The sequence below is a fragment of the Salvelinus fontinalis genome, unplaced genomic scaffold (genome assembly GCF_029448725.1).
Source record: "Salvelinus fontinalis isolate EN_2023a unplaced genomic scaffold, ASM2944872v1 scaffold_0113, whole genome shotgun sequence".
Taxonomy (NCBI): Eukaryota; Metazoa; Chordata; class Actinopteri; order Salmoniformes; family Salmonidae; genus Salvelinus; species Salvelinus fontinalis.
Window position 1 is genome coordinate 41,698 of NW_026600322.1, and position 22,709 is coordinate 64,406.

The window sequence follows — 22,709 nt, forward strand, 5'->3', positions numbered from 1 at the left end:
AGAGAAGCTGCTGCCTTGACAGGAACTAATGGGGATCCATAATAAACCCCAGGAAGAGTAGCTGCTGCCTTGTCAGGAACTAATGGGGATCCATAATAAACCCCAGGAAGAGTAGCTGCTGCCTTGACAGGAACTAATGGGGATCCATAATAAACCCCAGGAAGAGTAGCTGCTGCCTTGGCAGGAACTAATGGGGATCCATAATAAACCCCAGGAAGAGTAGCTGCTGCCTTGGAAACAGGAACTAATGGGGATCCATAATATACCCCAGGAAGAGTAGCTGCTGCCTTGGAAACAGGAACTAATGGGGATCCATAATAAACCCCAGGAAGAGTAGCTGCTGCCTTGGCAGGAACTAATGGGGATCCATAATAAATACAAATGGTCACTATCATTTTCCAGACTTATATTCTTCCTTACCGTGTCAAAACCTGTCACAATCCCCCCTTTTGTGTGTGCGAGAGAGTTGTGTGTGTGTTGTGTATGTGAGTGTCCTACCCTCCGCAGTGTGTGTCCTACGCCCCCCAGTGTGTCCTACGCCCCCCAGTGTGTGTCCTACGCCCCCCAGTGTGTCCTACGCCCCCCAGTGTGTGTCCTACGCCCCCCAGTGTGTGTCCTACGCCCCCCAGTGTGTCCTACGCCCCCCAGTGTGTCCTACGCCCCCCAGTGTGTGTCCTACGCCCCCCAGTGTGTGTCCTACGCCCCCCAGTGTGTGTCCTACGCCCCCCAGTGTGTGTCCTACGCCCCCCAGTGTGTCCTACGCCCCCCAGTGTGTGTCCTACGCCCCCCAGTGTGTCCTACGCCCCCCAGTGTCCTACGCCCCCAGTGTGTCCTACGCCCCACAGTGTGTCCTACGCCCCCCAGTGTCCTACGCCCCACAGTGTGTCCTACGCCCCCCAGTGTGTCCTACGCCCCCCAGTGTCCTACGCCCCCCAGTGTGTGTCCTACGCCCCCCAGTGTGTCTCACCCGTTCTTTGTAGTAGAATGATGATATGGATACGTGGTCCTTGTCAGTGTGGGTGGGACTGCCGCTGTACAGCCTCAGAGAGCTCTGAGACTCACTACGCATCTTCATAGGGGTCAGGACCCCACTGTGGTACGCAGACAGGGCCGACAGGGACCTGGGGACACACAGAGGCAGGTTAACAAGGACCCCACTGTGGTACGCAGACAGGGCCGACAGGGACCTGGGGACACACAGAGGCAGGTTAACAAGGACCCCACTGTGGTACGCAGACAGGGCCGACAGGGACCTGGGGACACACAGAGGCAGGTTAACAAGGACCCCACTATGGTACAGAGACAGGGACCTGGGGACACACAGAGACAGGTTAACAAGGACCCCACTATGGTACGGAGACAGGGACCTGGGGACACACAGAGACAGGTTAACAAGGACCCCCCTGTGGTACGGAGACAGGGCCGACAGGGACCTGGGGACACACAGAGGCAGGTTAACAAGGACCCCACTGTGGTACGGAGACAGGGACCTGGGGACACACAGAGACAGGTTAACAAGGACCCCACTATGGTACGCAGACAGGGCCGACAGAGACCTGGGGACACACAGAGGCAGGTTAACAAGGACCCCACTATGGTACAGAGACAGGGACCTGGGGACACACAGAGACAGGTTAACAAGGACCCCACTATGGTACGGAGACAGGGACCTGGGGACACACAGAGACAGGTTAACAAGGACCCCCCTGTGGTACGGAGACAGGGCCGACAGGGACCTGGGGACACACAGAGGCAGGTTAACAAGGACCCCACTGTGGTACGGAGACAGGGACCTGGGGACACACAGAGACAGGTTAACAAGGACCCCACTGTGGTACGCAGATAGGGCCGACAGGGACCTGGGGACACACAGAGGCAGGTTAACAAGGACCCCACTGTGGTACGCAGACAGGGCCGACAGGGACCTGGGGACACACAGAGGCAGGTTAACAAGGACCCCACTGTGGTACGGAGACAGGGACCTGGGGACACACAGAGGCAGGTTAACAAGGACCCCACTATGGTACGGAGACAGGGACCTGGGGACACACAGAGACAGGTTAACAAGGACCCCACTGTGGTACGGAGACAGGGCCGACAGGGACCTGGGGACACACAGAGGCAGGTTAACAAGGACCCCACTGTGGTACGGAGACAGGGACCTGGGGACACACAGAGACAGGTTAACAAGGACCCCCCTGTGGTACGCAGACAGGGCCGACAGGGACCTGGGGACACACAGAGGCAGGTTAACAAGGACCCCACTGTGGTACGGAGACAGGGACCTGGGGACACACAGAGACAGGTTAACAAGGACCCCACTGTGGTACGCAGACAGGGCCGACAGGGACCTGGGGACACACAGAGGCTGGTTAACAAGGACCCCCCTGTGGTACGCAGATAGGGCCGACAGGGACCTGGGGACACACAGAGGCAGGTTAACAAGGACCCCACTGTGGTACAGAGACAGGGACCTGGGGACACACAGAGACAGGTTAACAAGGACCCCACTATGGTACAGAGACAGGGACCTGGGGACACACAGAGACAGGTTAACAAGGACCCCACTATGGTACGGAGACAGGGACCTGGGGACACACAGAGACAGGTTAACAAGGACCCCACTATGGTACAGAGACAGGGACCTGGGGACACACAGAGACAGGTTAACAAGGACCCCACTGTGGTACGGAGACAGGGACCTGGGGACACACAGAGGCAGGTTAACAAGGACCCCACTGTGGTACGCAGACAGGGACCTGGGGACACACAGAGGCAGGTTAACAAGGACCCCCCTGTGGTACGGAGACAGGGCCGACAGGGACCTGGGGACACACAGAGGCAGGTTAACAAGGACCCCACTGTGGTACCCAGACAGAGCAGCAGTATAAAGGGTACCTGGGTGTGGGTTCAGTGGGCGGTACAGAGACAGGGCCGACAGGGACACACACAGAGCAGCAGTATAAAGGGTACCTGGGTGTGGGTTCAGTGGGCGGTACAGAGACAGGGACCCACACAGAGCAGCAGTATAAAGGGTACCTGGGTGTGGGTTCAGTGGGCGGTACAGAGACAGGGACCCACACAGAGCAGCAGTATAAAGGCTACCTGGGTGTGGGTTCAGTGGGCGGTACAGAGACAGGGACACACACAGAGCAGCAGTATAAAGGGTACCTGGGTGTGGGTTCAGTGGGCGGTACAGAGACAGGGACACACACAGAGCAGCAGTATAAAGGGTACCTGGGTGTGGGTTCAGTGGGCGGTACAGAGACAGGGACACACACAGAGCAGCAGTATAAAGGGTACCTGGGTGTGGGTTCAGTGGGCGGTACAGAGACAGGGACCCACACAGAGCAGCAGTATAAAGGGTACCTGGGTGTGGGTTCAGTGGGCGGTACAGAGACAGGGACACACACAGAGCAGCAGTATAAAGGGTACCTGGGTGTGGGTTCAGTGGGCGGTACAGAGACAGGGACACACACAGAGCAGCAGTATAAAGGGTACCTGGGTGTGGGTTCAGTGGGCGGTACAGAGACAGGGACACACACAGAGCAGCAGTATAAAGGGTACCTGGGTGTGGGTTCAGTGGGCGGTACAGAGACAGGGACCCACACAGAGCAGCAGTATAAAGGGTACCTGGGTGTGGGTTCAGTGGGCGGTACAGAGACAGGGCTGACAGGGACACACACAGAGCAGCAGTATAAAGGGTACCTGGGTGTGGGTTCGGTGGGCGGTACAGAGACAGGGACACACACAGAGCAGCAGTATAAAGGGTACCTGGGTGTGGGTTCAGTGGGCGGTACAGAGACAGGGCTGACAGGGACACACACAGAGCAGCAGTATAAAGGGTACCTGGGTGTGGGTTCAGTGGGCGGTACAGAGGCAGGGACCCACACAGAGCAGCAGTATAAAGGGTACCTGGGTGTGGGTTCAGTGGGCGGTACAGAGACAGGGCTGACAGGGACACACACAGAGCAGCAGTATAAAGGGTACCTGGGTGTGGGTTCGGTGGGCGGTACAGAGCGGTGCATAGTGATGGGTCTTGTGAAGTACACCAAGCAGCCGGTACCACAGAAGCGAGCCCCGGAGGTACGAGGGAAGGGGATGTTGGCATCCTGGTAGGAGCCGTAGGTGTTGGTGACCCGGGGGAATGCAGGCAGAGCAGGGGTCACGGGGTTAGACAGGACGTACGGGTTGGCAGCACTACCATCCTCCTGGGTCTACGGAGCGAGAACAGAGAATACAGACTGTTATGGGACAGCCCCTCGTATCCTGCTGGGACAGCCCCTCGTAAGACTAGAAGAGGCCTTCAGATTACAGGCCTGTCTAAGACTAGAAGAGGCCTTCAGATTACAGGCCTGTCTAAGACTAGAAGAGGCCTTCAGATTACAGGCCTGTCTAAGACTAGAAGAGGCCTTCAGATTACAGGCCTGTCTAAGACTAGAAGAGGTGTTCAGATTACAGGCCTGTCTAAAACTAGAAGAGACCTTCAGATTACAGGCCTGTCTAAGACTAGAAGAGGCCTTCAGATTACAGGCCTGTCTAAGACTAGAAGAGGCCTTCAGATTACAGGCCTGTCTAAGACTAGAAGAGGTCTTCAGATTACAGGCCTGTCTAAGACTAGAAGAGACCTTCAGATTACAGGCCTGTCTAAGACTAGAAGAGGTCTTCAGATTACAGGCCTGTCTAAAACTAAAAGAGGTCTTCAGATTACAGGCCTGTCTAAGACTAGAAGAGGTCTTCAGATTACAGGCCTGTCTAAAACTAGAAGAGGCCTTCAGATTACAGGCCTGTCTAAGACTAGAAGAGACCTTCAGATTACAGGCCTGTCTAAGACTAGAAGAGGTCTTCAGATTACAGGCCTGTCTAAAACTAAAAGAGGTCTTCAGATTACAGGCCTGTCTAAGACTAGAAGAGGTCTTCAGATTACAGGCCTGTCTAAAACTAGAAGAGGCCTTCAGATTACAGGCCTGTCTAAGACTAGAAGAGACCTTCAGATTACAGGCCTGTCTAAGACTAGAAGAGGTCTTCAGATTACAGGCCTGTCTAAGACTAGAAGAGGTGTTCAGATTACAGGCCTGTCTAAAACTAGAAGAGACCTTCAGATTACAGGCCTGTCTAAGACTAGAAGAGGCCTTCAGATTACAGGCCTGTCTAAAACTAGAAGAGGCCTTCAGATTACAGGCCTGTCTAAGACTAGAAGAGGCCTTCAGATTACAGGCCTGTCTAAGACTAGAAGAGGTCTTCAGATTACAGGCCTGTCTAAGACTAGAAGAGACCTTCAGATTACAGGCCTGTCTAAGACTAGAAGAGGTCTTCAGATTACAGGCCTGTCTAAGACTAGAAGAGACCTTCAGATTACAGGCCTGTCTAAGACTAGAAGAGGTCTTCAGATTACAGGCCTGTCTAAGACTAGAAGAGGTGTTCAGATTACAGGCCTGTCTAAGACTAGAAGACGAACATGGATCACTATAGTGTAAACTAATGATAAAACATGGATCTATATAGTGTAAACTAATGATAAAACATGGATCACTATAGTGTAAACTAATGATAAAACATGGATCTATACAGTGTAAACTAATGATAAAACATGGATCACTATAGTGTAAACTAATGATAAAACATGGATCTATACAGTGTAAACTAATGATAAAACATGGATCTATATAGTGTAAACTAATGATAAAACATGGATCTATACAGTGTAAACTAATGATAAAACATGGATCTATACAGTGTAAACTAATGATAAAACATGGATCTATACAGTGTAAACTAATGATAAAACATGGATCACTATAGTGTAAACTAATGATAAAACATGGATCTATACAGTGTAAACTAATGATAAAACATGGATCTATACAGTGTAAACTAATGATAAAACATGGATCTATACAGTGTAAACTAATGATAAAACATGAATCTATATAGTGTAAACTAATGATAAAACATGGATCTATACAGTGTAAACTAATGATAAAACATGGATCTATACAGTGTAAACTAATGATAAAACATGGATCTATACAGTGTAAACTAATGATTAAAACATGGATCTATCTAGTGTAAACTAATGATAAAACATGGATCTATACAGTGTAAACTAATGATAAAACATGGATCTATACAGTGTAAACTAATGATAAAACATGGATCTATACAGTGTAAACTAATGATAAAACATGGATCTATACAGTGTAAACTAATGATTAAAACATGGATCTATATAGTGTAAACTAATGGTAAAACATGGATCTATATAGTGTAAACTAATGATAAAACATGGATCTATATAGTGTAAACTAATGGTAAAACATGGATCTATATAGTGTAAACTAATTATTAAAAAATGATCTATATAGTGTAAACTAATGATAAAACATGGATCTATACAGTGTAAACTAATGGTAAAACATGGATCTATATAGTGTAAACTAATATTAAAACATGGATCTATATAGTGTAAACTAATGATTAAACATAGATATATATAGTGTAAACTAATGATAAAACATGGATCTATATAGTGTAAACTAATGGTAAAACATGGATCTATATAGTGTAAACTAATGATAAAACATGGATCTATATAGTGTAAACTAATGATAAAACATGGATCTATATAGTGTAAACTAATGATAAAACATGGATCTATATAGTGTAAACTAACGATTAAACATGTATCTATATAGTGTAAACTAATGATAAAACATGTATCTATATAGTGTAAACTAACGATTAAACATGGATCTATATAGTGTAAACTAATGATAAAACATGGATCTATATAGTGTAAACTAACGATTAAACATGTATCTATATAGTGTAAACTAATGATAAAACATGGATCTATATAGTGTAAACTAATGATAAAACATGGATCTATATAGTGTAAACTAATGATAAAACATGGATCTATATAGTGTAAACTAATGATAAAACATGGATCTATATAGTGTAAACTAATGATAAAACATGGATCTATATAGTGTAAACTAACGATTAAACATGGATCTATATAGTGTAAACTAATGATAAAACATGGATCTATATAGTGTAAACTAACGATAAAACATGGATCTATATAGTGTAAACTAATGATAAAACATGGATCTATATAGTGTAAACTAATGATAAAACATGGATCTATATAGTGTAAACTAATCATAAAACATGGATCTATATAGTGTAAACTAATGATTAAAACATGGATCTATATAGTGTAAACTAATGATAAAACATGGATATATATAGTGTAAAGTAATGGGACGAACATGGATCTATATAGTGTAAACTAATGATAAAACATGGATCTATATAGTGTAAACTAATGATAAAACATGGATCTATATAGCGTAAACTAATGATAAAACATGGATCTATATAGTGTAAACTAACGATAAACCATGGATCTATATAGTGTAAACTAATGATTAAAACATGGATCTATATAGTGTAAACTAACGATAAACCATGGATCTATATAGTGTAAACTAATGATAAAACATGGATCTATATAGTGTAAACTAATGGTAAAACATGGATCTATATAGTGTAAACTAATGATTAAAACATGGATCTATATAGTGTAAACTAACGATAAACCATGGATCTATATAGTGTAAACTAATGATAAAACATGGATCTATATAGTGTAAACTAATGGTAAAACATGGATCTATATAGTGTAAACTAATGATTAAAACATGGATCTATATACTGTAAACTAACGATAAACCATGGATCTATATAGTGTAAACTACTGATTAAAACATGGATCTATATAGTGTAAACTAATGATAAAACATGGATCTATATAGTGTAAAGTAATGGGACGAACTCAGTGAAGTTCCATCTCTTGCATCTCTGTGCAGGAGGTGCACGGCAGAGAGCAGCTTCGAGGGAACATTGTCCACGAGTGTCCAAGACCTTTGAAATGTTTGAATCCTTCTTGATGTAATGCGATTTGTGGATTAAAAAAAAAAAGTATTTAATAAAATGTGTCTCACCATGTATGACTCTAGACAGGACACCAGCTGTCTAACACAGGGCTCCAGACAGTTCTGATTCCTCTTGACCTTCTGCAGCGACGTGTCAGTTAAGACCTACACAGAGGAGATGTGAGGAGAGAGAGGGAGACAGACTACACAGAGGAGATGTGAGGAGAGAGAGGGAGACAGACTACACAGAGGAGATGTGAGGAGAGAGAGGGAGACAGACTACACAGAGGAGATGTGAGGAGAGAGAGGGAGACAGACTACACAGAGGAGATGTGAGGAGAGAGAGAGGGAGACAGACTACACAGAGGAGATGTGAGGAGAGAGAGGGAGACAGACTACACAGAGGAGATGTGAGGAGAGAGAGGGAGACAGACTACACAGAGGAGATGTGAGGAGAGAGAGGGAGACAGACTACACAGAGGAGATGTGAGGAGAGAGAGGGAGACAGACTACACAGAGGAGATGTGAGGAGAGAGAGGGAGACAGACTACACAGAGGAGATGTGAGGAGAGAGAGGGAGACAGACTACACAGAGGAGGTGTGAGGAGAGAGAGGGAGACAGACTACACAGAGGAGATGTGAGGAGAGAGAGGGAGACAGACTACACAGAGGAGATGTGAGGAGAGAGAGGGAGACAGACTACACAGAGGAGGTGTGAGGAGAGAGAGGGAGACAGACTACACAGAGGAGATGTGAGGAGAGAGAGAGAGACAGACTACACAGAGGAGATGTGAGGAGAGAGAGGGAGACAGACTACACAGAGGAGATGTGAGGAGAGAGAGGGAGACAGACTACACAGAGGAGATGTGAGGAGAGAGAGGGAGACAGACTACACAGAGGAGATGTGAGGAGAGAGAGGGAGACAGACTACACAGAGGAGATGTGAGGAGAGAGAGGGAGACAGACTACACAGAGGAGATGTGAGGAGAGAGAGGGAGACAGACTACACAGAGGAGATGTGAGGAGAGAGAGGGAGTTAGACTACACAGAGGAGGTGTGAGGAGAGAGAGAGGGAGACAGACTACACAGAGGAGATGTGAGGAGAGAGAGGGAGACAGACTACACAGAGGAGATGTGAGGAGAGAGAGGGAGACAGACTACACAGAGGAGATGTGAGGAGAGAGAGGGAGACAGACTACACAGAGGAGATGTGAGGAGAGAGAGGGAGACAGACTACACAGAGGAGATGTGAGGAGAGAGAGGGAGACAGACTACACAGAGGAGATGTGAGGAGAGAGAGGGAGACAGACTACACAGAGGAGATGTGAGGAGAGAGAGGGAGACAGACTACACAGAGGAGATGTGAGGAGAGAGAGGGAGACAGACTACACAGAGGAGATGTGAGGAGAGAGAGAGGGAGACAGACTACACAGAGGAGATGTGAGGAGAGAGAGGGAGACAGACTACACAGAGGAGATGTGAGGAGAGAGAGGGAGACAGACTACACAGAGGAGATGTGAGGAGAGAGAGGGAGACAGACTACACAGAGGAGATGTGAGGAGAGAGAGGGAGACAGACTACACAGAGGAGATGTGAGGAGAGAGAGGGAGACAGACTACACAGAGGAGATGTGAGGAGAGAGAGGGAGACAGACTACACAGAGGAGATGTGAGGAGAGAGAGGGAGACAGACTACACAGAGGAGATGTGAGGAGAGAGAGAGGGAGACAGACTACACAGAGGAGATGTGAGGAGAGAGAGGGAGACAGACTACACAGAGGAGATGTGAGGAGAGAGAGAGGGAGACAGACTACACAGAGGAGATGTGAGGAGAGAGAGGGAGACAGACTACACAGAGGAGATGTGAGGAGAGAGAGGGAGACAGACTACACAGAGGAGATGTGAGGAGAGAGAGGGAGACAGACTACACAGAGGAGATGTGAGGAGAGAGAGGGAGACAGACTACACAGAGGAGATGTGAGGAGAGAGAGGGAGACAGACTACACAGAGGAGATGTGAGGAGAGAGAGGGAGACAGACTACACAGAGGAGATGTGAGGAGAGAGAGGGAGACAGACTACACAGAGGAGATGTGAGGAGAGAGAGAGGGAGACAGACTACACAGAGGAGATGTGAGGAGAGAGAGGGAGACAGACTACACAGAGGAGATGTGAGGAGAGAGAGGGAGACAGACTACACAGAGGAGATGTGAGGAGAGAGAGAGGGTGACAGACTACACAGAGGAGATGCACAGGCATACAGGCACACACACCCACGATACAGGCACACACACACGCACGATACAGGCACACACACACACGATACAGGCACACACACACACGATACAGGCACACACACACACGATACAGGCACACACACGCACGATACAGGCACAAACACACACACGATACAGGCACACACACACGCACGATACAGGCACACACACACACGATACAGGCACACACACGCACGATACAGGCACAAACACACACACGATACAGGCACACACACACACCCCCCCCCCCCCACGGTCACCTTCTGTATCTTGGTCCTCATGGCGGTGGGGATGGTGGTAGGGGAGATGAACTGGAAGGAAGGAGCAGCATTGTTGGGGTAGTGGGAGGGGAACTTCCCCACCAGGTGAACCTGGTTGGTCCCGAACACGGCAGACACCACGCAGCTACGGGTCACCGCATCCATCTGGAGGCAATCACACCACAGAACAATCACACCACAGAACAATCACACCACAGAACAATCACACCACAGAACAATCACGCCACAGAACGATCACGCCACAGAACAATCACGCCACAGAACAATCACGCCACAGAACAATCACACCACAGAACAATCACACCACAGAACAATCACACCACAGAACAATCACACCACAGAAGAACAATCACACCACAGAAGAACAATCACACCACAGAACAATCACACCACAGAACAATCACACCACAGAACAATCACACCACAGAACAATCACACCACAGAACAATCACACCACAGAACAATCACACCACAGAACAATCACACCACAGAACAATCACACCACAGAACGATCACACCACAGAACAATCACACCACAGAACAATCACACCACAGAACAATCACACCACAGAAGAACAATCACACCACAGAACGATCACACCACAGAACAATCACACCACAGAACGATCACACCACAGACCAATCACACCACAGACCAATCACGCCACAGAACAATCACGCCACAGAACAATCACGCCACAGAACAATCACACCACAGAACAATCACACCACAGAACAATCACACCACAGAACAATCACACCACAGACCAATCACACCACAGAACAATCACACCACAGAACAATCACACCACAGAACAATCACACCACAGACCAATCACACCACAGAACAATCACGCCACAGAACAATCACGCCACAGAACAATCACGCCACAGAACAATCACACCACAGAACAATCACACCACAGAACAATCACACCACAGAACAATCACACCACAGAACAATCACACCACAGAACAATCACACCACAGAACAATCACACCACAGAACAATCACACCACAGAACAATCACACCACAGAACAATCACACCACAGAACAATCACACCACAGAACAATCACACCACAGAACAATCACACCACAGGCCAATCACACCACAGAACAATCACACCACAGAACAATCACACCACAGGCCGATCACACCACAGAACAATCACACCACAGAACAATCACACCACAGAACAATCACACCACAGGCCGATCACACCACAGAACAATCACACCACAGAACAATCACACCACAGAACAATAACACCACAGAACCACATTGGTACCATGTAGAACAATCACACCACAGAACCACATTGATACCATGTAGAACAATCACACCACAGAACAATCACACCACAGAACCACATTGGTACCATGTAGAACAATCACACCATAGAACCACATTGGTACGACGTAGAACAATCACACCACAGAACCACATTGGTACGACGTAGAACAATCACACCACAGAACCACATTGGTACCATGTAGAACAATCACACCACAGAACCACATTGGTACCATGTAGAACAATCACACCACAGAACCACATTGGTACCATGTAGAACAATCACACCACAGAACCACATTGGTACCATGTAGAACAATCACACCACAGAACCACATTGGTACCATGTAGAACAATCACACCACAGAACCACATTGGTAGGACGTAGAACAATCACACCACAGAACCACATTGGTACCATGTAGAACAATCACACCACAGAACCACATTGGTACCATGTAGAACAATCACACCACAGAACCACATTGGTACCATGTAGAACAATCACACCACAGAACCACATTGGTACCATGTAGAACAATCACACCACAGAACCACATTGGTACCATGTAGAACAATCACACCACAGAACCACATTGGTACCATGTAGAACAATCACACCACAGAACCACATTGGTACCATGTAGAACAATCACAACACAGAACCACATTGGTAGGACGTAGAACAAAGAAAGATGGGAAGCAGGAAACATGTCACAAAGTGACGGACCACCATAATAACCAACAGACCACCAACAGACCACCATAATAAAGGGATATGTAGTTCTATTGAACAGACCACCATAATAAAGGGAGATGTAGTTCTATTGAACAGACCACCATAATAAAGGGAGATGTAGTTCTATTGAACAGACCACCATAATAAAGGGAGATGTAGTTCTATTGAACAGACCGCCATAATAAAGGGAGATGTAGTTCTATTGAACAGACCACCATAATAAAGGGAGATGTAGTTCTATTGAACAGACCACCCATAATAAAGGGAGATGTAGTTCTATTGAACAGACCGCCATAATAAAGGGAGATGTAGTTCTATTGAACAGACCACCATAATAAAGGGAGATGTAGTTCTATTGAACAGACCACCGTAATAAAGGGAGATGTAGTTCTATTGAACAGACCACCATAATAAAGGGAGATGTAGTTCTATTGAACAGACCACCATAATAAAGGGAGATGTAGTTCTATTGAACAGACCACCATAATAAAGGGAGATGTAGTTCTATAGAACAGACCGCCATAATAAAGGGAGATGTAGTTCTATAGAACAGACTGCCATAATAAAGGGATATGTAGTTCTATTGAACAGACCACCATAATAAAGGGAGATGTAGTTCTATTGAACAGACCACCATAATAAAGGGAGATGTAGTTCTATAGAACAGACCACCATAATAAAGGGATATGTAGTTCTATTGAACAGACCACCATAATAAAGGGAGATGTAGTTCTATAGAACAGACCACCATAATAAAGGGAGATGTAGTTCTATAGAACAGACCACCATAATAAAGGGAGATGTAGTTCTATTGAACAGACCACCATAATAAAGGGAGATGTAGTTCTATTGAACAGACCACCGTAATAAAGGGAGATGTAGTTCTATTGAACAGACCACCATAATAAAGGGAGATGTAGTTCTATTGAACAGACCACCATAATAAAGGGAGATGTAGTTCTATTGAACAGACCGCCATAATAAAGGGAGATGTAGTTCTATTGAACAGACCACCATAATAAAGGGATATGTAGTTCTATTGAACAGACCACCATAATAAAGGGAGATGTAGTTCTATTGAACAGACCACCATAATAAAGGGAGATGTAGTTCTATTGAACAGACCACCATAATAAAGGGAGATGTAGTTCTATAGAACAGACCACCATAATAAAGGGAGATGTAGTTCTATTGAACAGACCACCATAATAAAGGGAGATGTAGTTCTATTGAACAGACCACCATAATAAAGGGAGATGTAGTTCTATTGAACAGACCACCATAATAAAGGGAGATGTAGTTCTATTGAACAGACCACCATAATAAAGGGAGATGTAGTTCTATTGAACAGACCACCATAATAAAGGGAGACGTAGTTCTATTGAACAGACCACCATAACAAAGCCATTCTAACGGTATGAAGGGTGCAGTGGTCCTTCTGGCTACACTGTCATAAAGCCTACATAACAATGTCAAAAGATGTCATAAGACTGACACAGCAGATGTCATTATGAGTTATAAACTGTCATAAGAGGAGTGACATAGCATCATCAGGAGTTATAAGCAGTCATACGACTATCATAGGAGATGTCATTAGGAGTTACAAGCAGTCATAAGACTATCACAGGAGACGTCAATAGGAGTTATAAGCAGTCATAAGACTATCACAGGAGACGTCAATAGGAGTTATAAGCAGTCATAAGACTATCACAAGAGACGTCATTAGGAGTTATAAGCAGTCATAAGACTATCACAGCAGACGTCATTAGGAGTTATAAGCAGTCATAAGACTATCACTGTCATTAGGAGTTATAAGCAGTCATAAGACTATCACAGCAGACGTCATTAGGAGTTATAAGCAGTCATAAGACTATCACAGGAGACGTCATTAGGAGTTATAAGCAGTCATAAGACTATCACAGCAGACGTCATTAGGAGTTATAAGCAGTCATAAGACTATCACAGGAGACGTCATTAGGAGTTATAAGCAGTCATAAGACTATCACAGCAGACGTCATTAGGAGTTATAAGCAGTCATAAGACTATCACAGCAGACGTCATTAGGAGTTATAAGCAGTCATAAGACTATCACAGCAGACGTCATTAGGAGTTATAAGCAGTCATAAGACTATCACAGCAGACGTCATTAGGAGTTATAAGCAGTCATAAGACTATCACAGCAGACGTCATTAGGAGTTATAAGCAGTCATAAGACTATCACAGGAGACGTCATTAGGAGTTATAAGCTCACCTCCACGTTGACGTTCCTGATCTGCAGGTTGACCAGAGAGAACTCCTGTTGCAGTGTCTGGGGCAGAGCAGAGGGGTCGTGTCTACCACCAGTGGTCAGAGCACCAGCCTGGTCTGTGAGTGAGGAGAGAGAGGAGAGAGGAGAGAGGAGAGAGACAACACTCATTCATCTGTTCTACTGTAGTCAGTAGACCTGAAATAATTTTGAACGGTCATCCAACTTGGAATTCCAACTCGGGAACTCTGGCCTCTTTCTAGACCCCCGACTTCCTGACCTGAAGAGCACCGCTGTCATAATTTGACCTCATATTTGTCTTGAAAGCAGCAATAGGTTCATTGGTTAGCTTAGCTACATGTCTAAACCAAAGACCACTTCGCCAGATGATTAGATGACCCATCATGTTAGCCAGGCGTGTCTGGGGGTGATTACGGCCATCCCGCCCCTCACCCTGCGTGTCCGGGGGTGATTACGGCCATCCCGCCCCTCACCCTGCGTGTCCGGGGGTGATTACGGCCATCCCGCCCCTCACCCTGCGTGTCCGGGGGTGATTACGGCCATCCCGCCCCTCACCCTGCATGTCCGGGGGTGATTACGCCCATCTCGCCCCTCACCTTGCAGGTTTTCAGCTGGCAGGCCAGAGCTGTGTACGCTGGGTTCAGGGTCCTGAGAGGGAAGGCTCTTCTCTGACTCGGTATTAAGGCTGATCCCCTCTATCACATCCTCTACCAGGTCGTTGGCACACAGCTACACAGAGAAACACAGGGAGAACATACATTTAACATGGAGTTAACATGAAGTGAGCAACCAAATTAAATCCAATTCCCAATATACCACGTTTGACCAGGGCCCCATAGAGATTTGAATAGAATGTTGGATTTGACAGATTCCACACCTTCTGTAGCTGAGGATCCAGCCTCCATATTCTCAGAGTCTGGTCTCTGGACAAAGTCACCATCTGGTAGTCCTTGGAAGCTAGTAGGAGACAACAAGACAGGAGAATCAGAGGACTGAACTCTGTGGAGAATGAGACAAGACAGGAGAATCAGAGGACAGAACTCTGTGGAGAATGAGACAACAAGACAGGAGAATCAGAGGACTGAACTCTACGAAGAATGAGACAACAAGACAGGAGAATCAGAGGACTGAACTCTACGGAGAACGAGACAACAAGACAGGAGAATCAGAGGACAGAACTCTGTGGAGAATGAGACAAGACAGGAGAATCAGAGGACTGAACTCTACGGAGAATGAGACAACAAGACAGGAGAATCAGAGGACTGAACTCTATGGAGAATGAGACAAGACAGGAGAATCAGAGGACTGAACTCTACGGAGAATGAGACAAGACAGGAGAATCAGAGGACTGAACTCTACGGAGAATGAGACAACAAGACAGGAGAATCAGAGGACTGAACTCTATGGAGAATGAGACAAGACAGGAGAATCAGAGGACTGAACTCTGTGGAGAATGAGACAAGACAGGAGAATCAGAGGACTGAACTCTATGGAGAATGAGACAAGACAGGAGAATCAGAGGACTGAACTCTGTGGAGAACGAGACAAGACAGGAGAATCAGAGGACTGAACTCTATGGAGAATGAGACAAGACAGGAGAATCAGAGGACAGAACTCTATGGAGAATGAGACAAGACAGGAGAATCAGAGGACAGAACTCTATGGAGAATGAGACAAGACAGGAGAATCAGAGGACTGAACTCTACGGAGAATGAGACAAGACAGGAGAATCAGAGGACTGAACTCTACGGAGAATGAGACAAGACAGGAGAATCAGAGGACTGAACTCTATGGAGAATGAGACAAGACAGGAGAATCAGAGGACTGAACTCTACGGAGAATGAGACAAGACAGGAGAATCAGAGGACTGAACTCTATGGACAATGAGACAAGACAGGACTCTATGGACAATGAGACAAGACAGGAGAATCAGAGGACTGAACTCTATGGAGAACGAGACACAACATTAATTCATTACCAGGTGGATTCATGATAACAGTTTAGGATGTGGGGGAAGAGGTAGCCTGGTAATGTAGCCTAAATGTATAGAGAGTTATATTATATGATACCCAGCCACCCAGGCTGGTAGAGGTATATTACCCAGCCACCCAGGCTGGTAGAGGTATATTACCCAGCCACCCAGGCTGGTAGAGGTATATTACCCAGCCACCCGGGCTGGTAGAGGTATATTACCCAGCCACCCAGGCTGGTAGAGGTATATTACCCAGCCACCCAGGGTGGTAGAGTTATATTACCCAGCCACCCAGGCTGGTAGAGGTATATTACCCAGCCACCCAGGCTGGTAGAGTTATATTACCCAGCCACCCAGGCTGGTAGAGGTATATTACCCAGCCACCCAGGCTGGTAGAGGTATATTACCCAACCACCCAGGCAGGTAGAGGTATATTACCCAGCCACCCAGGCTGGTAGAGGTATATTACCCAGCCACCCAGGCTGGTAGGGGTATATTACCCAGCCACCCAGGCTGGTAGAGGTATATTACCCAGCCACCCAGGCTGGTAGAGGTATATTACCCAACCACCCAGGCTGGTAGAGGTATATTACCCAGCCTGGTAGGGGTATATTACCCAACCACCCAGGCTGGTAGAGGTATATTACCCAACCACCCAGGCAGGTAGAGGTATATTACCCAGCCACCCAGGCTGGTAGAGGTATATTACCCAGCCACCCAGGGTGGTAGAGTTATATTACCCAGCCACCCAGGCTGGTAGAGGTATATTACCCAGCCACCCAGGGTGGTAGAGTTATATTACCCAGCCACCCAGGCTGGTAGAGGTATATTACCCAGCCACCCAGGCTGGTAGAGGTATCTTACCCAACCACCCAGGCAGGTAGAGGTATATTACCCAGCCACCCAGGCTGGTAGAGGTATATTACCCAGCCACCCAGGCTGGTAGAGGTATATTACCCAGCCACCCAGGCTGGTAGAGGTATATTACCCAACCACCCAGGCTGGTAGAGGTATATTACCCAGCCTGGTAGGGGTATATTACCCAACCACCCAGGCTGGTAGAGGTATATTACCCAACCACCCAGGCAGGTAGAGGTATATTACCCAGCCACCCAGGCTGGTAGAGGTATATTACCCAGCCACCCAGGCTGGTAGGGGTATATTACCCAGCCACCCAGGCTGGTAGGGGTATATTACCCAGCCACCCAGGCTGGTAGGGGTATATTACCCAGCCACCCAGGCTGGTAGAGTTATATTACCCAGCCACCCAGGCTGGTAGAGGTATATTACCCAGCCACCCAGGCTGGTAGACATATATTACCCAGCCACCCAGGCTGGTAGGGGTATATTACCCAGCCACCCAGGCTGGTAGAGGTATATTACCCAGCCACCCAGGCTGGTAGAGGTATATTACCCAGCCACCCAGGCTGGTAGAGGTATATTACCCAGCCACCCAGGCTGGTAGAGGTATATTACCCAGCCACCCAGGCTGGTAGGGGTATATTACCCAGCCACCCAGGCTGGTAGGGGTATATTACCCAGCCACCCAGGCTGGTAGGGGTATATTACCCAGCCACCCAGGCTGGTAGGGGTATATTACCCAGCCACCCAGGCTGGTAGAGTTATATTACCCAGCCACCCAGGCTGGTAGAGGTATATTACCCAGCCACCCAGGCTGGTAGACATATATTACCCAGCCACCCAGGCTGGTAGGGGTATATTACCCAGCCACCCAGGCTGGTAGAGGTATATTACCCAGCCACCCAGGCTGGTAGACATATATTACCCAGCCACCCAGGCTGGTAGGGGTATATTACCCAGCCACCCAGGCTGGTAGAGGTATATTACCCAGCCACCCAGGCTGGTAGAGGTATATTACCCAGCCACCCAGGCTGGTAGAGGTATATTACCCAGCCACCCAGGCTGGTAGAGGTATATTACCCAGCCACCCAGGCTGGTAGGGGTATATTACCCAGCCACCCAGGCTGGTAGGGGTATATTACCCAGCCACCCAGGCTGGTAGGGGTATATTACCCAGCCACCCAGGCTGGTAGGGGTATATTACCCAGCCACCCAGGCTGGTAGAGTTATATTACCCAGCCACCCAGGCTGGTAGAGGTATATTACCCAGCCACCCAGGCTGGTAGACATATATTACCCAGCCACCCAGGCTGGTAGGGGTATATTACCCAGCCACCCAGGCTGGTAGAGGTATATTACCCAGCCACCCAGGCTGGTAGAGGTATATTACCCAGCCAACCAGGCTGGTAGAGGTATATTACCCAGCCACCCAGGCTGGTAGAGGTATATTACCCAGCCACCCAGGCTGGTAGAGGTATATTACCCAGCCACCCAGGCTGGTAGAGGTATATTACCCAGCCACCCAGGCTGGTAGAGGTATATTACCCAGCCACCCAGGCTGGTAGGGGTATATTACCCAGCCACCCAGGCTGGTAGGGGTATATTACCCAGCCACCCAGGCTGGTAGAGGTATATTACCCAGCCACCCAGGCTGGTAGACATATATTACCCAGCCACCCAGGCTGGTAGGGGTATATTACCCAGCCACCCAGGCTGGTAGAGTTATATTACCCAGCCACCCAGGCTGGTAGAGGTATATTACCCAGCCACCCAGGCTGGTAGACATATATTACCCAGCCACCCAGGCTGGTAGGGGTATATTACCCAGCCACCCAGGCTGGTAGAGGTATATTACCCAGCCACCCAGGCTGGTAGACATATATTACCCAGCCACCCAGGCTGGTAGGGGTATATTACCCAGCCACCCAGGCTGGTAGGGGTATATTACCCAACCACCCAGGCTGGTAGGGGCCTCTTTTACCCTCTTTCTGCGGACGCCACTGGAACTCCAGCACCACGTCATCGTGTCCCACGAAGGCGTGAACGGGGCTGTCGAGGTCCAGAGCGCTCCATAGCAACAAGCTGTTCTCACGTCTCAGCTGGGGAACCATCACCGTAACCAGGCCATTGGAGAAAGGCTAGAGAGAGAGAGAGAGAGACACACACGCACGCACGCACGCATGCACGCACGCACCGTTATAGACAGAGATATATCTCTAACACTCAGACAGATATTCTTCACACGAGGAGAACTGGTGACAGGAAGAGTCAACTCACAGTATATCTGGCCTTCCACACCGTTATAGACAGAGATATATCCCAAAACACTCAGACAGATAGTCTTCACACGAGGAGAACTGGTGACAGGAAGAGTCAACTCACAGTATATCTGGCCTTCCACACTGGAACCTGACAGGACAGGATGTTCAGATACTTCCTGGGCTGTCTGTAGTCCCAGAACTGCACGGAGAGATTGGAGGACAGTAGGTACAACGGGAGAATCAGAGCAAAAAGCTATGTGAATATCCTGCATACCGTAAAACTTCAAATAAAAGCCCAGGCATTTATTTGAGAATCAGAGTAAAAAGCTATGTCAATATCCTGCATACTGTAAAACTTCAACTAAAAGCCCAGGCGTTTATTTGAGAATCAGAGTAAAAAGCTATGTGAATATCCTGCATACCGTAAAACTTCAAATAAAAGCCCAGGCGTTTATTTGAGAATCATAGCAAAAAGCTATGTGAATATCCTGCATACCGTAAAACTTCAACTAAAAGCCCAGGCGTTTATTTGAGAATCAGAGTAAAAAGCTATGTGAATATCCTGCATACCGTAAAACTTCAAATAAAAGCCCAGGAGGTTTATTTGAGAATCAGAGTAAAAAGCTATGTGAATATCCTGCATACCGTAAAACTTCAAATAAAAGCCCAGGAGGTTTATTTGAGAATCAGAGTAAAAAGCTATGTGAATATCCTGCATACCGTAAAACTTCAAATAAAAGCCCAGGAGGTTTATTTGAGAATCATAGCAAAAAGCTATGTGAATATCCTGCATACCGTAAAACTTCAACTAAAAGCCCAGGAGGTTTATTTGAGAATCAGAGCAAAAAGCTATGTGAATATCCTGCATACCGTAAAACTTCAAATAAAAGCCCAGGCGTTTATTTTCTTTAATCACTGAACACAACAGGCGCTTTGTAGAGACAGGCTTATATTTGAGCTAGGCCTCTATTTCCTTAATGCGCACAGCTTTAACTCATTTGCATAATTAATTGTTTAATTCAAAGCATTTTAATACATTTGTTCATTTCCTGTACTAATGTGTAATCATTTACACAGTGTAAACAGGTCTCCATCCAACCTTTTTATACCAGTAAAAGTACAAAAACGTAATGAAATCTGGTTAAACTTTCCAAATGTTGACTAACCTGAATACACTAGACAAGGTGGGATCTATTATACCTGAATACACTAGACAAGGTGGGATCTATTATACCTGAATACACTAGACAAGGTGGGATCTATTATACCTGAATACACTAGACAAGGTGAGATCTATTATACCTGGATACACTAGACAAGGTGAGATCTATTATACCTGAATACACTAGACAAGGTGGGATCTATTATACCTGAATACACTAGACAAGGTGGGATCTATTATACCTGAATACACTAGACAAGGTGGGATCTATTATACCTGAATACACTAGACAAGGTGGGATCTATTATACCTGAATACGCCAGACAAGGTGGGATCTATTATACCTGAATACACTAGAAAAGGTGGGATCTATTATACCTGAATACGCCAGACAAGGTGGGATCTATTATACCTGAGTACACTAGACAAGGTGGGATCTATTATACCTGAATACACAAGACAAGGTGGGATCTATTATACCTGAGTACACTAGACAAGGTGGGATCTATTATACCTGAATACACTAGACAAGGTGGGATCTATTATACCTGAATACACTAGACAAGGTGGGATCTATTATACCTGAATACGAGGTGGGATCTAGTATACCTGAATACGAGGTGGGATCAAGTATACCTGCATACGAGGTGGGATCTAGTATACCTGAATACACAAGACAAGGTGGGGTCTAGTATACCTGCATACAACGTGGGATCTAGTATACCTGCATACGACGTGGGATCTAGTATACCTGAATACGAGGTGGGATCTAGTATACCTGAATACGAGGTGGGATCTAGTATACCTGAATACGAGGTGGGATCTAGTATACCTGAATACGAGGTGGGATCTAGTATACCTGAATACGAGGTGGGATCTAGTATACCTGAATACGAGGTGGGATCTATTATACCTGAATACGAGGTGGGATCTAGTATACCTGAATACGAGGTGGGAACTAGTATACCTGAAGACGAGGTGGGATCTATTATACCTGAATACGAGGTGGGATCTAGTATACCTGAATACGAGGTGGGATCTAGTATACCTGAATACGAGGTGGGATCTAGTATACCTGAATACGAGGTGGGATCTAGTATACCTGAATACGAGGTGGGATCTAGTATACCTGAATACGAGGTGGGATCTAGTATACCTGAATACGAGGTGGGATCTAGTATACCTGAATACGAGGTGGGATCTAGTATACCTGAATACGAGGTGGGATCTAGTATACCTGAATACGAGGTGGGATCTAGTATACCTGAATACGAGGTGGGATCTAGTATACCTGAATACAAGGTGGGATCTAGTATACCTGAATACAAGGTGGGATCTAGTATACCTGAATACAAGGTGGGATCTAGTACACCTGAATACGAGGTGGGATCTATTATACCTGAATACACTAGACAAGGTGGGATCTATTATACCTGAATACGAGGTGGGATCTAGTACACCTGAATATGAGGTGGGATCTATTATACCTGAATACACCAGACAAGGTGGGATCTAGTATACCTGAATACGAGGTGGGATCTATTATACCTGAATACACTAGACAAGGTGGGATCTAGTATACCTGAATACGAGGTGGGATCTAGTATACCTGAATACACTAGACAAGGTGGGATCTAGTAAACCTGAATACACT

General features: G+C 46.7%; 1 protein-coding gene across 1 annotated transcript in view; it reads right to left on the minus strand.

Annotated features, from left to right (window-relative positions):
- Positions 1 to 967: 967 nt before the first annotated feature.
- Positions 968 to 22,709, minus strand: part of LOC129843321 (GATOR complex protein WDR59-like) — a gene marked incomplete at its 3' end in the record, with an annotated part of 56,027 nt that continues 34,285 nt past the window's right edge. Inside the window, exons 9-17 of the mRNA XM_055911950.1 lie at positions 20,015 to 20,092; positions 19,614 to 19,770; positions 15,677 to 15,756; positions 15,396 to 15,528; positions 14,785 to 14,897; positions 10,477 to 10,641; positions 8,013 to 8,108; positions 3,991 to 4,217; positions 968 to 2,351 (exon numbers count right to left, since the gene is read on the minus strand). Coding sequence (XP_055767925.1) covers positions 968 to 2,351; positions 3,991 to 4,217; positions 8,013 to 8,108; positions 10,477 to 10,641; positions 14,785 to 14,897; positions 15,396 to 15,528; positions 15,677 to 15,756; positions 19,614 to 19,770; positions 20,015 to 20,092 — 2,433 coding nt within the window. The remainder of the gene's footprint in view (positions 2,352 to 3,990; positions 4,218 to 8,012; positions 8,109 to 10,476; positions 10,642 to 14,784; positions 14,898 to 15,395; positions 15,529 to 15,676; positions 15,757 to 19,613; positions 19,771 to 20,014; positions 20,093 to 22,709) is intronic.